This window comes from Hypomesus transpacificus, chromosome 9, assembly GCF_021917145.1.
Source record: "Hypomesus transpacificus isolate Combined female chromosome 9, fHypTra1, whole genome shotgun sequence".
Classification (NCBI taxonomy): domain Eukaryota; kingdom Metazoa; phylum Chordata; class Actinopteri; order Osmeriformes; family Osmeridae; genus Hypomesus; species Hypomesus transpacificus.
Window position 1 is genome coordinate 18,194,638 of NC_061068.1, and position 16,319 is coordinate 18,210,956.

Consider the following 16,319-nt stretch of genomic DNA (forward strand, 5'->3'; position numbering starts at 1 on the left):
TGGCTATTGCGTAATACCCTGGCCTCGCTGCAATATGACAACACTGGCATTATCAGCGCAACATTTTATAAAGTTTTGCTGTATAGTGCTTGTGTATTACATTTGTGTTAAATATAGGCTCATACTTAATAAAGTTTAAAACAAACTCAAAATTTGTGTTTGTCATTTAACTCATTGGAAAGGATTATGATCAAATGCAGCAACTAGTGTCTGCACTGCGATGCTAGCTAGGTTATTGAAAAGTCGGAGCAAATTTTCAAATTAGCCGTTTCATCAATAAAATAAGTACATTTTCAGCAATGACACTGTCCACTTCTCATCACATTTTAATTCAGATGCTGATTTACACATACCGTTTAGCTGAAATATGAATTGTAAAAACGCACAGCAATAGCGGTCAAAGGATGTTTGTCTTGTTGGTCAGGGTAACCCCGCCCCTGACACAAGCGGTTCTTACTTGGTTCCCACTTTTAACCCAGCTATGATGTGGTGCTACTTGCAAACCACTTTCCCTGGTTCGAAGCCGGTTCTCAGGCTGTCTAAAGAGAAAGATGTGGTTTGAGATTAAGCAATGGCTCCAAACCAGCACCCAAAATGTGTTGGTGGAAAAGGGGTATATGTCTTTTCAGCTCTTCAAATTTTGAGTGCGGTTAGCTCCCTGTCACGTGACAACGGAGCGCAGTGACAAGGAGTAATTGACAGTTGATTTTAACCAATATAAAATCTGCATTAAAGTTAAGAGTGTAAGGGGGACGGTTGAGGCGCTGTTGCGTTGAGTAATGTAGTCTGTTTTTTGGCAAGCTCTGAAAGGCTTTTTTTTAACAGATCATTTTGATTTTTTACCTCAGACATCGATAGACTTTGTAATCTAAAATACTTGGACGTTTACTGATCGTCGTCCAACAAAGTGGGATCTCGTGGTGCTAGCTCGCCGGAGGAATAAACCAGAGCTTGTCTAAGGGAGAGCCTGTCCACTCCCTAATAAGCCTCATTGTACCGAATTTGGTTGCAGTTCCACCAGAGTTCCACTGGGGGCGATCACCAGCATGAGGCAAGGAGTGCAAAATGAATGGGAGTCGATGGAGCTAGACTATGGAAGCAAATCGTGACCAAAATTCAAAGGAAATTGCATTTCCAGAAATGCATTTTCATTTTAAGAATGTGGCTGCATTATTTGACTCATAAATGAAATTAGTAATCAATCATCCTATTTGCATTTTAATTTTCTTCCTTAAGACTGCTCATTCTTTCACTTAATTAAAATGAAAACTAAAAAGACATTTGAAATTTAATTTTCAAAATATGCCCCAGCAAATAGATACCAAAATTCAATTTGAAATGTAAAATTTGAAAATGAAAATGCATTTCCAGAAATGCATTTTCATTTTAAGAACGTGGCTGCAAAATCGTGACCACAATTCAAATTTAAATGCATTTCCAGAAATGCATTTTCATTTTAAGAATGTGGCTGCATTATTTGACTCATAAATAAAATTAGTAATCAATCATCCTATTGCATTTGCATTTTCTTCCTCAAGACTGCACATGTTATGCCATAATCACAGAGCGGACATTGCATTTTCATTTTCATGTTCTGCCCGCAAAGAACTGCCCATAATTCGAAAACGAAAATGCATTCTGAGTGGCGCAGCAGAGTGACGTCAGTAGCCGCTCTTCTTCAGCTCCCTGCTGACCGAGCTACCCATCTTGTTCGGTAGGGGGCGGTGTGCACATACGCATTGCATTACATGGCAAATGTGCCGGGAAATTGATTGAATTGCCGGGTCTTTAGAGGACGCATCACAGATCATGGCGCTCCCTCAAATTGTGCAGTCACTGATAGAATTAGCTGAGCTGGTAGAAACTAATAATATATCTGAGTGTGATGCCCGTGACCGAGTAGAAGAAGTCACAGAGAGCTTGGCTGCATACTCTGCCGTCACAGACGTACACATTAATGAGGTTGCCATAGTAAACCTCTCTTCAGTCCTGGAACGGCTGGATGCTGTGGAGACTCAAATGGGACGGGGACGACCAACCATCCACATCCCGTTCGAGTCCACTGTAGCTGTGACAACGGACAAGGGTGTTTTGTCCCGCGGGAGTTTCTGTAGGCTTGATGTTGAATGTATTTGTGAAATCAGTTAGGGCTGTTCGAATAGCGATGTCAAGAAGAGCAGTGGTAAAATACAAGTTATGAAAAGAGACAGCGTCCGTGTCTTTTTGTCCACAGGATCATATACAATTAGATCTAAACCGAACTTACAAAGAGCTTGGTTACACTACCAAAGTTGAATTAGTAATGTTGTTAGCGATGCTAGCGTTATTTTGCTAAAGCTAGCTAGCCTATAACATTTCACTGGGTCTTGCAGCTGTTTGATTAACTGAAATTATTATGAAATGTTATGTTCTACTAGCCATTTGCCTACTTTAGCAAGTCACAGTATCCCCTGAGAGTGTAACTGAGAGGACACGGTAAATAATTCCTCTTTCAAGTAATAAGCCCCCGTTGAAGTGTTGAGCATGAAATTAGCTGCACGGTCTGGGGCACAATCTTGGGATGGGCCTTTCGGCACACCAACTTCGTCGATCTGCTTCCTCATGAGTCATTTCAGAAATCAACACAAGCAGTAGCCTTCCTAGGGATCCCCAACAAATTAATAATGCTTTCACAAATTTGTATGTATCACTCTATACTTCAGAACAGCAACTTACCACTGAGGACCTGTTAAATGTCTTTGCTAATCTTTCCATGCCAAAACTATCAGGGGACACAGTTGAAAATATTGATAGACCAATCACTGCAGGAGAGGTGGGGGTAATCAACTGGGGGTAGGTATTATGGCTATGCAAAGTGGTAAGAGCCCTGGACCGGATGGATTCCCAGTTACGTTTTTCAAAAGATTTTCTGCGAAGCTCATTCCTCTGCTTCTTAACATGTTTACCCCAGACATTCTTCTCAAAACTTAACAATCTGCCCAAATGTCTCTACTTCTGAATAAGAACAAAGAATGTGGATACATTTGAATTTTTTTAATACATTTTTTTGCAAAGGTCCTTGCATATTGTCGTGAAAGAATCTTACCCGACATTATATCAGCTGACCAAACAGGCTTCATCAGGAACAGATTTTCATTTTTTTATGTGAGGCGCTTATTCAACATTGTATCCCACCCATCTGACTCCCCTATTCCAGAGGTTGTAGTTTTCTTAGATGCCGAAAAGGCTTTTGATAGGGTTAAAGAGCTACCTTTTTTACACCCTTGAAAAATTTGGTTTTGGCAAGAAGTTTATTTCTTGGGTTTAATTACTATACACTTCTCCACTCTCTTCAGTTTGTACCAATAACACTTTCTCTCTGAGACACTGGGCCTCATTTACTAACAATGGCGCAGTTTACGCTACGTCTGTTTTTGCGAGTTTGGTAATATGCTTCCTCATTTTGCGTAGTATTTATTAAACCTGCGTAGTATTTATTAAACCTGACACTCAGTGCATACTCCGCCCTCAAGCGTAATAGCGCGCCACTAAAATGATTTGCTGGACCTGATGCTAGTTTCCTCCAGGATCACAATGACTCTTATTGAGAGACTTCTTGCGCTTGTTGGTTAGTTGTAACGGATTTAAATTATTGAACTCGCTGTGAAATATTTTACTGTTGATTGCTTTTCTACATGTACACTCTTGCACTTGTTAAACTGCATGCTCTTTTGGTTCTTTCCTTTGGCACTAATTTGGTTTTTCACAATGTATGCTTCATGTTTTGGCTACCCACAATGTTTGGCGCTATCTCATTGTTATGATCAGTGACCTATGCACTTTTGTAAAGCTCTCTCTTGGAAGTCGCTTTGGACAAAAGCGTCTGCTAAATGCATAAATGTAAATGTAATGTAAAAGAACAATGGGCCTGCATGTTTCTATCATGGATCTTCCTACGGGAAAAAGAAAGCGCAAGCTTAAATTTAGTGACGTGCATGAAGCAACAGCCATCCTGAATATATTACAGGGCAGAACATTTAAATGTTTTAATTTAGCAGACGCTTTTATCCAAAGCGACTCTCAAGAGAGAGCTTTACAAAAGTCAATGAAAAGGTCAATGATCATAAACAACGCCGGTAACCAAAACATGAAGCATACGAACATTAAACAACATCCACACCCTCGGAAAAAAATTGGCCTATGTCTTCGCTTTGCTCAGATCACTGCTGCCATTGAATTTGTACACACAGGGAAATGCGCTACTGGTTTACACCTGCTTTTAAGAGGCGGAGAATTTCCCCCGCAAAATAGAGGCACACTCTTACACTCTTACCGCAGAATATATAATTAGGCGCACTTTACGCATTTCCTCCCACCTTTTTGGCTGGAACTCCCACTTTCCCCATGACCCTCCCACTTTCCCCATGTCCCTTCCACAAACACATTGAAAGCGCAATTTGCCTGTTCACGCTCATGTGGCAGGCAATCTGCAATTTTACCCAAGTGCGTCCTGTTTGTAAATAGCCTGCATCGGTAAGTCAGTCTTAGCGATCAATTAACACCTGGAAACAGGTGCAAACGGCTTGGTAAATGAGGCCCATAGTCCTCTGATAAAAAGTGTTATTAGAGAGAGTCAGGAACAACAAGTTTTGTTATATGCCGATGACCTACTTCTATACATTTCAGACCCAGCCCAATTTTTCTCACGTGCTTTGCATTTTAGATCAATTTTGTCATGTCTCAGGCTATAAACTAAATTTACAGAAGAGTAAATTGTTTCTAATTAATGAGGCAGCCCATAAATACACATCCAGTTCTCTGCCTTTCAAGGTTTCAAATAAATGTAGATATCTAGTTGTCAATGTAGTGGATAAATTCTCCAACTTCTTTTCCGCCAATTTTTCACCTCTCCTCAAGCTGACTTTGAACTTAAACTTGAGCATTGGGGACACCTTCCACTCTCTGTTGCAGGCTGTATTAATTCCATCCAATATTATTCCCATATGCACTTATCTATTTCAATGTATCCCTGTATTCATTCCCAAATCATTCTTTTACAAACTAAATTCTATCATTTCATGTTTTGTGTTGAATAACAAAGCTCCCCACATAGCGAAAAGTATCTTACAGCACCCAAAATGTCTTGGTGGTATGGCAGCTCCAGATTGTCTTGCTTACTACTGGGCTTCTATACGGTGGCCCTGAAGTGCAAAACACAACGGCAAATAGCAAAACACAACGGCAAATAGCAAAACACAGGCAAATAGCAAAACACATCGGCAAATAGTAAAACACAACGGCAAATAGGAAAACACAACGGCGAATAGGAAAACACAACGGCGAATAGGAAACACAACGGCGAATAGGAAAACGCAACGGCAAATAGGAAAACGCAACGGCAAATAGGAAAACGCAACGGCAAATAGGAAAACACAACGGCAAATAGGAAAACACAACGGCTAATAGGAATAGGTTAGTTGATGCTAGTGAATGAGTGAATTAGTTTTTATTTGAGTGGGAGGAACTGTATTTTTTTGTGGAACGAAATGGGAAGCCTCTCTGCTTGATTTGCGAGACTTCGCTATCGCATTTTAAAGCATCAAACCTGGAGCGCCATTTCACATCACTGCATGCTAAAATCGCCCAGGATTTCCCCAAAGGTAGTGAACTTCGCAAGCACAAAATGAACACGTTGAAACGGCAGTCAGAGAAGCAGACTCAGCAAAAAATAAAATAATCAAAGCACTCAGAGACTTTCACGTTAGCATCATATCAGGTAGCATGGAACATTGCTCGTGCTAAAAAGCCATACAGTGAAGGGGACTTTGTGAAAACATGTCTCAAAGATGTCATCGCTATCCTCGCGCCTGAAAATAACAGTTTAAAGTGTCCGACCTGCAGCTGTCACGGCAGACAGTTGAACAGAGAATATCAGATATCAACAACTCCATTGAAACACATTTACATACGGACCTTGAGAAATGCCTGTATTTCAGCATTGCTTTGGATGAGAGTTGTGACATTCAGGATAAGCCTCAGTTGGTAATATTTGTACGGTCTGTGTCAGAAGACTGCACAATTACGGAGGAGCTGCTTAACATTGTGCCATTAAAAGACAGGACCCGTGGCATCGACCTGAAAGAGACACTCATGACTGTTGCTGAGAAGGCAAATTTGCAGTTGTCAAAACTGACAGCAATAGCCACAGACAGTGCGCCAGCTATGTTAGGAGCTGCAAATGGCCATGTTGGGCTGTGTAAAGCTGACTACCGTTTCCTGGATTTTTTGGCATTTCACTGCTTCATCCATCAAGAGTATCTGGTGTCTAAGAAGCTGAACTTGGACCACGTCATGAAACTCTAGAAATTGTGAATTGTATTCGCACTCATGCTCTCAATCACAGACAGTTCAAAAACCTCATAGCTGAACTTGATGAAGATCTTCCCAGTGATCTGCTTTTCCACTGCACTGTGAGATGGCTTTCAAGAGGTAACATGCTTTCACACTTTTTTGAAATGTTGAACCCAGTGAAGCTGTTTCTGGCAGAGAAACATAAGGAATATCCTCAGCTACATGACCCCCAGTGGATTTCAGATTTGGGGTTTCTGGTTGACATGCTGCATCATCTGAACAAACTGAATGTATATCTGCAAGGAAAGTAAAAAATGCTGCCTGACCTGGTGCAAAGTGTTTTCACATTTGTCAACAAGCTCAAGCTACTCCAGACCCATCTTAAAAAGAGAGAGCTCACATATTTCCCCTCCTTGTTGAAGGCAAGTGGAGGAGCAGCTGAGGTCTTACATTGGAGCATGGCATGCTATGCAACACTGGTTGAAAATCTGCAGCAGAGTTTTGAGGACAGATTCTGCAACCTGAGGGAAAAACGGCCACAGATCACCTTCCTCATTAACCCTTTCACTTAGGGCCGGATGCAGCCTGCTTTGACTGGGGGGGCAGTGAACATTTATGGGGGGGCATCATGATTATGGAAGGGGATCGTATAATTTTGTATATAGCCATTGTTATCATCTTTGAGTCTGCTTAATGATCCGAGTGTTAATCAGGCATTGAGCCGGACGTTATACACATTCGGGGCTTAACCCAAACCCATGACATATCCTGGGTTTGATTTGATGCTGGATAGGATCCTCCACAGTGCGAGCGAGCCAAATTTTTGGGCATTCATTTGAGCGCAAAATAGTTTTTTGAGCTCTATGTAAAATAAACCGCCGCAGTTTTCCAATTGGTAAAAAATAGTCCTGTCAGTTAAACGCGTTATTAATGGAGTTAAAACAAACCCAAATTAACGGCGTCAATTTTTTTATTGCGCGATTAACGCTCTTTTTGACCTAGCAAACCTTTTAGTTTTTTTCACATTCTGTTGCAACAACCACTGCATTAGAAAAACTACAATACCGCACCGGATCTAGCTAGACCGGAAACAAAACAATAGGCACGCCACACACACACTTGTTTGGGCTTGCGAGCCGGCTAAAGAGTAGTAGCAGAGCCCGTTTACGGATATTAGACATTCACTGGTAGTAGGCTAACGTTACGTTTTGAGTTGATTGCCAGCGCCAGACGTCGAAATAGATGTCAATAAGATTCCGAATGGAAAGTTTACTTTTAAAAGGTTGCCAAATGGTTCCATTGACAAGACCAAAGTGATCAGTGTGTTCTGTCGTTGTGAACTGAGCTATCATTGCAGCACGTCGTGGAGTCTAAAATACCATTTTGATGGCCAAGCACACAGCTGATGCGAATTCTCCGCCCACTCGTCAAAGCCAGGCAATTGCAATGTTGTTTTCAATAAAAAAAAAAACATTTGCACGAAGCAATCCGAACCACTTTTCCATGTTGATAAGAGCATTAAAATTTGAAAAAATACTGGATGAAAAAGAAATCAAGGGACATTTAGAATAGATTAAAATGTGATTAATCGCGAGTTAACTATGACATTAATGCGATTAATCGCGATTAAATATTTTAATTGTTTGACAGCTCTAGTAAAAAACCTTGTCTATGAAGGTGATGTCTTTATCATTCTGGCTCCAAATTGTTGACAGGGGAAGCAGAAACATGCATGTAGCTTGGCTAAGTATTCTAACCAAGTTTGAGAGCGAGGCTTAGGCCCTTGGCTGAAAATGCTTATGGGGTACGTTTGCAGAACAGGCTGCATTGGATTGCTGTGATTCAAACCATGCTCGCCTTCACCCACAGCAGCGGTAACGTTGGTACCGAGAGACAGGGAAGTGCTTCCACGAGGACCAGCAAGCTCTGCCTGCTCTGGAGTATGAGTTTAATATCCCTTGTCGCAGGGGCTGTAGTATATGGTTTGGGGATCAGAAATCGATGCATGATAAAAGGTTTTTCTTTGTAGGTACAAACACTCACGCAAAGAACAATCCATGGCTAACGAAGCTAAAAGACTGTAAATGTGTTTAACCCGTGTATCTTCTATGAAAACAAATACAGATTAAAACTGAAACAGAAGTATGAAATTCCAGGGTCTAACATTAAACACCAATGCTGCACTTTACTATTCGTCAAAAGCCCTCCACAGAAGACCGATATACATTAACTTTGAGACCAAGTGAGTGGCAAGAGATTCGAGGTTGATTTCACTTTTATCGGTAAACATGGATGCGGAGCTCTAACCTACGTTGCCCATTATCAACCAGACAATCACTGGGGAATCTTTTAAAAAGATTGGTTGAAAAAACTGCATATTAATGAAAGCACTAACAGCTTTTCATAGCTTCAACATGTAACTATTAAAGGCCGAAATATGCTTCTGCGTCTCCGTTTATGGATGGGGGGCGCACGGATACGCACGGATATGGATGGATAGACTGCGTTTATGGTTCTCCGTAGGCTGTGGGTGCTGAAAACAATTCACCGCCAGAAGAGTAGGTGGCGCAACGTTTTTTTGTTTAGACGTCGCTGAGTGTTTATTTACCTAGGTTACCGAAAAGTCGGAGCAAATTTACAAATTAGCCGTTCCATCAATAAAATACGCACATTTTCAGCAACTACACTGCCCATTTCTCATCACATTTTTATTCAGATTCTGATTTACATGCACCGTTTAGCTGAAATATGAATTGTAAAAACTTTACACGCAATGGCGGTCAAAGGATTCTGTTCGTCCTGCTATCACGGCAACCCCGCCCCTACCCCAGACACAAGCGGTAATTAATACTGACCAATCACAGCCAAGGGGGTCTCCGTAGCTCTTCGTAGCTCTCCGTAGCTACGACGGAGAGTTACAAAATTAAGGAGGTGCACGTCAAGCTCTCCGAGGCTCTACGAGGGCTGACGGAGAGGTTGTAGAGGGCGTTCCACGGGGACGAGGGCGTTCCCATGTGTCCGTTTTTCGAAAAAACGCAGAAGCATATATCGGCCTTTAGGCTGAAGTCAGAAGGAGCTTGGGGCAGAATTCTGGGGGGGCGCAGCCCACCCCGGCCCCCCCCCCCCTGGATCCGGCCCTGCTTTCACTGTTGAATCAGACTGTTTGAAAGCCCCTTTAGTAACAAATGAAGCAGCGTCCCAGTTGGAGATGATTGAACGTTTTGAGGATGATAGACTGAAATCTGTGTTGAGAGAAGGAACCACAGAGTTCTGGAAAACAGTGCCCACAGACAGATATCCCAATGTTAAACAGGCTGCACTCAAGCTAATGTCAATGTTTGTAGCAACTTATGTATGTAAATCAGTGTTTTCTACACTTAAACAAGTTAAGTCAAAACATCGTTCTGTTCTTACCGATACACACGTGAAGGAGTTGCTTCTATTGTAGTGGCCACAACTGAGTACAAGCCAGACCTGAAAAGGCTTGTGGATAACAAAGACTGCCAAGTTTCCCACTGAGTCGGTGCACAGTGCATGTGTTGTGTGGCTCTTTGCTATGGTGTGTTTTTTTTTGTGGCTCTTTATGCTGGACTGGTTAGCCACCCCTGTTCTACACCGATCACACTGGACCAACCTAAAACTTTCAAGGCACTTAGTCCTATCTATGGTCGATGCAATTCATTCCCTGCTACTCATGCCCACATGTTTTGGGGTTGCAGCAAACTTTTGGTCTTTGGTTTTTGAGGCTCTCTCAGAATGCATCGGCCCTTGCCCATTTATGGCAATTTTTGGTGCCTCCCCAGTAGTGTCGCTTTCGTCAATAAAAAATTATGACTAAATATCGTAGTCAACGAACCTTTATCACGTGACGAAAACAAGACGTGACGCAACATGTCATGTGAAAATGACTATAATTACATGTATAATGCAATATTGTTGACGTATAAAAACAAGACTAAATGTGGTTTAAAAAATAAAAACTGTTAACAGGGATGCAAACGGCACGCTTTTCGGCGCCTCCCGCTTTTTCACGTCAGTTTGGGTGACTTGTGTGAATCGTGCAAATCCGAATTTCTTTTAGGGGGGGGCGGGGGAGGGTGATTATAATCGCACTAACAGTAATTCTGGATTGCCTCCACCAAACAAGTAAATAGGAAATAAGCAAATCAGCAGTATGCGTGCAAGCGTGAACTAGCCTACTCGTGTGTCTTCTTGCTGCGTATCTTTTACTGTCTATGGCGAGGTGACTCAATAGGCGGATCCGGACCTAGACGCAATACAAGTAAGTTTTCATTGATGCGTGATTTTGTGCTATAGCCTATATTTTTTTCCTACTAGATGTGCTTTATATCTTCCGTGTCCAATCTAAAGCTCCATCAGGAATCACTCACTCAACGTTGGCCGCAACCTCTGTGGGTCACGCAGGTCGTGTGAGTCATTCGCAACAACGCAGGCTCATCGATTTGCCAACGGTACCTGTTTCTTCTTTATCATCATGGCGAGACAAACCCATAAAGCGAAAAGTTGATTCCAAAAATCACACATTTCAGACAGAGTGGGCTGACAAGTATGCATTTGTGCTGCCGGTGGGGATGAATTAGGATAAACATCGAAGGAAATGTGGAAAATAGGTTAACTGAAACAAGGAATGTGGTGTATAATTATATGAAATGTATGATGAAAATTGGCTAGCAATTTCGCGCAAACAAATACCAAGAATAGGTTGCAGCAGTTTGTCTTTTGACCACACTTGCAAAATCCGCTAATGGGACTGAGCTCGAATAGCTTCGGCGACCTTTTATAGTACAAAATCGCTATCATTAAAAAGGAGATGCAGTCTTTCGACAGACCCTCCCTCAAGCAAAAACCCGGCGTGCGTGACGCTGAGCGTCCGTGGGAGGTACATAATCGCAAAATGTATCCAATGACCGTATAGTTTCGAAACACAAAAACTGTTCAAAGCAGCCCCATTCAAGTCCCTGGACGCTGGCCTTCAACAGAGAAATGCACTGTGACGCTACCGGAAAGTATGAGAAGGAAATCGAGTCAGTCGACCTGCTAATATAATGTATCTGATTCTGAACGAACGCGTCTTCGAGATGAACGTGTTCTAACACATTTAAAATGTTAACACAATAGTAAATATTTGACCATACATTTTTTTGACATTTTAGGGGAAGCCGAGCTTCCCTTGCAGTCTTAAAGAAAATCGCCTACTGTCATAGATTTTATTGGGAAGGTGACCATACACAGCTTGTGGCAAGTAGAACAAACTACATTTACATTACATTTATTCATTTAGCGGACGCTTTTATCCAAAGAGACTTCCAAGAGAGAGCTTTACAAAGTGCATAGGTCACTGATAATAACAACAAGATCCCCCCAAAGCATTGCAGGTAACCAAAAACAGAAGTACACATTGTGAACAACCAAAAATAAGTGCTAAAGGGAAGAAACCATAAGAGCATGTAGTTAAGCAAATTACAATTACACAACATGAATCTCTAAGTGCAAGTGTACCTTTAGGAAAGCAATAAATATAGGATTAAATATAATACAACAGTTCAAATCAGCTACCACTAACCAACAAGAGCAACAGTCTAAGCAAGAGTCATCGTGATCCTTGAGGAAACTAGTGTTGGGTTCAACAAACCATTCCTAAGCACCGTTGTACTCCCGGAACAAGTGTGTCTTGAGCCTTCGCTTGAAGGTGGAGAGACAGTCTGTGTCTCTGATGGAGGTGGGGAGTTGATTCCACCACTAGGGGGCCAGGCAGGAGAAGAGCTTGTGTTGGGACCGGGCGGTCTTGAGCGGTGGGACCACCAGGCGGTTGTCTGAAGAAGACCGTAGGTGGCAGGTGGGGGTGTAAGGCTGCAGGAGAGACTTGATGTAGTCGGGTGCAGTCCCGTTCACTGCTCGGAAGGTCAGCACCAGGGTCTTTGGGAATCTGATGCGGGCCGTTATGGGTAGCTAGTGGAGGGAGATGAGGAGCGGGGTAACGTGGGAGCGTCTGGGTAGATTGTAGACCAGGCGGGCCGCTGCGTTCTGAATCCTCTGAAGAGGGCGGGTTGCGCATGCTGGGAGACCGGCGAGCAGCGAGTTGCAGTAGTCCAACTTGGAGAGGACCATTGCTTGGACAAGCAGCTGGGTGGAGTGCTTAGACAGGTATCTCTTGATCTTCCGGATGTTGTAGAGGGTGAATCTACCCTCTACAACCCCAGATTTCTATCTACGACCGGGAGACCGCAGCAATGTGGGCCGTGAGGGAGAGCTCGTCATCCATGGTAACCCCAAGGTTCCTGGCAGAGGATGAGGGGGTCACCGTCGCAGATCCCAGGGTGATCGTGGGAGATGGAGGGTTTGGCCGGGATGATGAGAAGTTCCGTTTTGGCAAGGTTCAGCTGGAGGTGGTGCTCGGTCATCCAGTCGGAGATGTCTGCGAGGCAGGCCTCACTCCTAGCTGAGATCCCCGGATCGGTCGGGGGGAACAACAGGTACAGCTGCGTGTCGTCAGCGTAGCAGTGGTAGGAGAAGCCATGGGAGGTGATGATTGGTCCAAGTGAGGTGGTGTACAGAGAGAAGAGGAGGGGTCCAAGGACGGAGCCCTGTGGGACACCAGTGGAGAGCTGGCGAGGGTCTGACAGTTTGCCTCCCCAGGAGACCTGGTAGGATCTTCCCGACAGGTAGGATGAGATCCACTGGAGTGCAGTGCCAGTGATCCCCATCTCAGAAAGTCTGGAGAGCAGGATCTGGTGGTTAACCGTATCGAACGCCGCAGAAAGGTCCAGCAGAATGATGACGGATGACCTTGAAGCCGCTCTGGCAGACTGGAGGGCAGTGGTGACTGAAAGGAGGGCAGTTTTTGTGGAGTGGCCGGTCTTGAAGCCCGATTGGTTGGGGTCAAGCAGGTTGTTCTGAGAAAGAAAGTTAGACAGTTGGTTAGATACAGCACGTTCAATTGTTTTAGAGAAGAAGGGTAACAGTGATACCGGTCTGTAGTTCTGGAGGACGGCAGGGTTAAGGGAGGGTTTTTTGAGTAGAGGGGTAACTCTGGCCTGTTTGAAGGCAGAGGGGAAGGTGCCAGAGGTAAGAGAGGAGTTTAGAACATGGAGCAGAAAAGTTATGATAGAGGGGGAGATGGTTTGAAAGAGAGGGGAGGGGACAGGATCAAGGGGACAGGAGGTGGGGCGATGAGAGAGAATGAGGTCAGAGAGCTCTGCCTCGGACAGGGGAGAGAAAGAGTTTAGACATTTAGTTGGGTCAGTCATGGAGGGTGAGGGGGTAGGAAAGGTGGGTTTAGGGAACCGACTGCTAATGTCGGCGACTTTTTTCTCAAAGAAGGAGGAGAAGTTGTCTGCTGTCAGGGTGGAGGGAGGGGGTGGGGGAGGTGGGTTAAGAAGGGTGGAAAAGGTAGAGAAAAGTTTGTGGGGGTTTGAAGCAGAGTTAATTTTAGTAGTAGTTTAAACTACCTAAAAGTAAGAACCTACAGGCCTTGTCCTCCATTGATCCTGTGGTGAGGGGCCATTCCCAGGCTGTTACTCAGCTGAAGGAGTTGGCTAGGATCATCAACATTTAGTGCCCTTAGAGGTGGCCACTAAGAATAGGAAGGAGTAAAACCAGAAGAAGTGCTAGATAGTTTAATAAGAGTTTATGTCTCTGAAAAAAAAAAAAAAAAGAATATTACAAATTAGTTTTGTAGTATTTTTATCTTCAGAATGTCATTTTACTCTGTGCATATAGGGGTGGGCCAGGGATGTCAGGGGGTTGGTGGCAATGTAAGTATATGGATATTTGCCGCGGGGCGAGGGCTGAAATTACTTCTCTCTTTTTTGACCATGCATGTGTTTGCATCCCTGTGTTAAAATGTTGAAATTTTCGTTGACCGTGACGAGACGAAATGTTACAACGTTATTTCGTCTCGTTTAGTCGCATTATTATTATTAGCCTGAGCCAACTCAGGCTGTGGTTAATGTGTCTTATTTTAACGTTAGCTTTAGACGTTAGCAGAAAGATCCCCATCCTCTCACTTTTACACACTGGATTGAAGATGTGCTATATTTTCTTAAACTAGAAAAACACTCAAGGGGCTCTGTGGTAGGGGATTGGTAAAAATGCAGAGTTTGTTATGGAAAACTTGCCAGCAAGCAGGTTAGGGTCACTGAGTCAGTTACCATGGACACTGACCAACAGTTTGCATCACCTCTCTTTCTGGAATGGAAAACCCAGAGTTTGCCTTGTTTCAGAGTTACCAAAGTCAAGGTTTTCACAAAACCAGCTTTCTGGAATGCCCCCCTGGTCTCTCCTGATGGATTTATCTATTATTATAGAAACCTGTGTGTGTCATCTTACTCATCAACTGCACCACGGGCACTGTGCCCTATCTATAATTCCAGGATTCTGTGTGAGTGTCATCAATTTCTTCACAGGCACTCTTCACTATCCATCTATAGTTCCAGGATTCCTGTGGCGGGTCTAGACTAATTTTACTGGGTGGGACAGTAAAATTGTGTTTAATCAGTGGGGCACATTAAAAACTGGAACAAATGATATTTAAACATTAAATACTTAAATACTAAAATCATACCAACGTGTATTTTGTACATAAAGAGTGCATCAATTGGAACAATGAGGTAGGGCCATCAAAAAATTTGAAATTAAATATAGTAGGACAATGCTGCAAAAGGTGGGCATGGACCCCTGAAAAAAAAATCATCACAGATAATATTTAATTGATGGAGAGCCACTAAAATGCCATCAAAAACTATGTAATTTCCCCACACCTTATAACCTTCTGACGTACATTTACATTTAGTCATTTAGCAGACGCTCTTATCCAGAACGACTTACAGTAAGTACAGGGACATTCCCCCGAGGCAAGTAGGGTGAAGTGCCTTGCCCAAGGACACAATGTAATTTGGAACGAACTGGCAACCTTCAGATTTCTAGCCCGATTCCCTAACCGCTCAGCCACCTGACTACCTGACATGAAACTATGGAGGCCTTCAGCCTGAAATGTTGCTGGTAATCAGCATTTAACACAAATGCCAAAAATTGATCAATTGATTTTAACGGACAAAACTCCATATCAGCTATTGGGGCTATCAGAGCCAATGCTGAAATGTGTAACATACACACGCAAATGAAACGTAAATAGAAAATAAAATAAAGTTTTTTTGAGTTATGGAACCCATTTATCACTCGTCAAAAATAAAATCAAGCTAGCCGCAGTGTAAACCATCTTTATGGATGCCTATTGCTATTGTTCAACTTTAAATTTCAGCTCTGTAGGAACAATCATCATGTGTACTCCCCCCCCCCCCTCCCCCCAAATAAGTTACAAACGTAAAGATGAGGTTTAAATGGTTATGTTCTGTTGGATAGAACGTTAGACCGGAAACTTGCCGAAAACTCACCAGAAATCAGCTCACTGCAAGCACATACTGTGCAGTAGGCTAATTAGCGAGCGTTTTGTAAAGAGATTATGCAATTTAATACTGATTACTTTCACTCGCACAATGCTCCTAAATATATTTTGAGGTCACACAGATACAGTTGATTACAGTCGGGAGCATATGTGACCAAAATAGTCGCAATTTCAAGGCTCAGTAGAAATACTGTGAGGGCCCAGTATGCTGAGTTAGTGTGTGTCTTCTCCAGGGAGTCTGGTGCAGATCCATTTAGTTAGAGACAACCCTGAGAAACTAACCTGCTTCCATATCTTTATCTCTCTCCCTTGTCCTTCCCCAGTCGGGGGACGACCTACGGCAGGACATGCTGACACTGCAGATCATTCGTGTGATGAACAAGATCTGGATCCAGGAAGGACTGGACATGAGGATGGTCATCTTCAGATGCTTCTCTACTGGGAGGGGGAGAGGTAAAGAGGGGGAGGAGGAGGGAGGGTGGAGGAAGGGAAAGTGAGGAGGATGAGGGAGGGTGGAGGGGGAGCTGAGTAGGAGTGAGAGGGAGGGATATAGTAGAGAGATGGA

General features: G+C 43.2%; 1 protein-coding gene across 1 annotated transcript in view; it reads left to right on the top strand.

Moving 5' to 3' along the window:
- The window catches only part of pik3c2b (phosphatidylinositol-4-phosphate 3-kinase, catalytic subunit type 2 beta), a 139,079-nt gene that overhangs the window by 86,150 nt on the left and 36,610 nt on the right, over positions 1-16,319 (top strand). Inside the window, exon 22 of the mRNA XM_047024937.1 lies at positions 16,078-16,207. Within this exon, the coding sequence (XP_046880893.1) occupies positions 16,078-16,207 (130 nt within the window). The remainder of the gene's footprint in view (positions 1-16,077; positions 16,208-16,319) is intronic.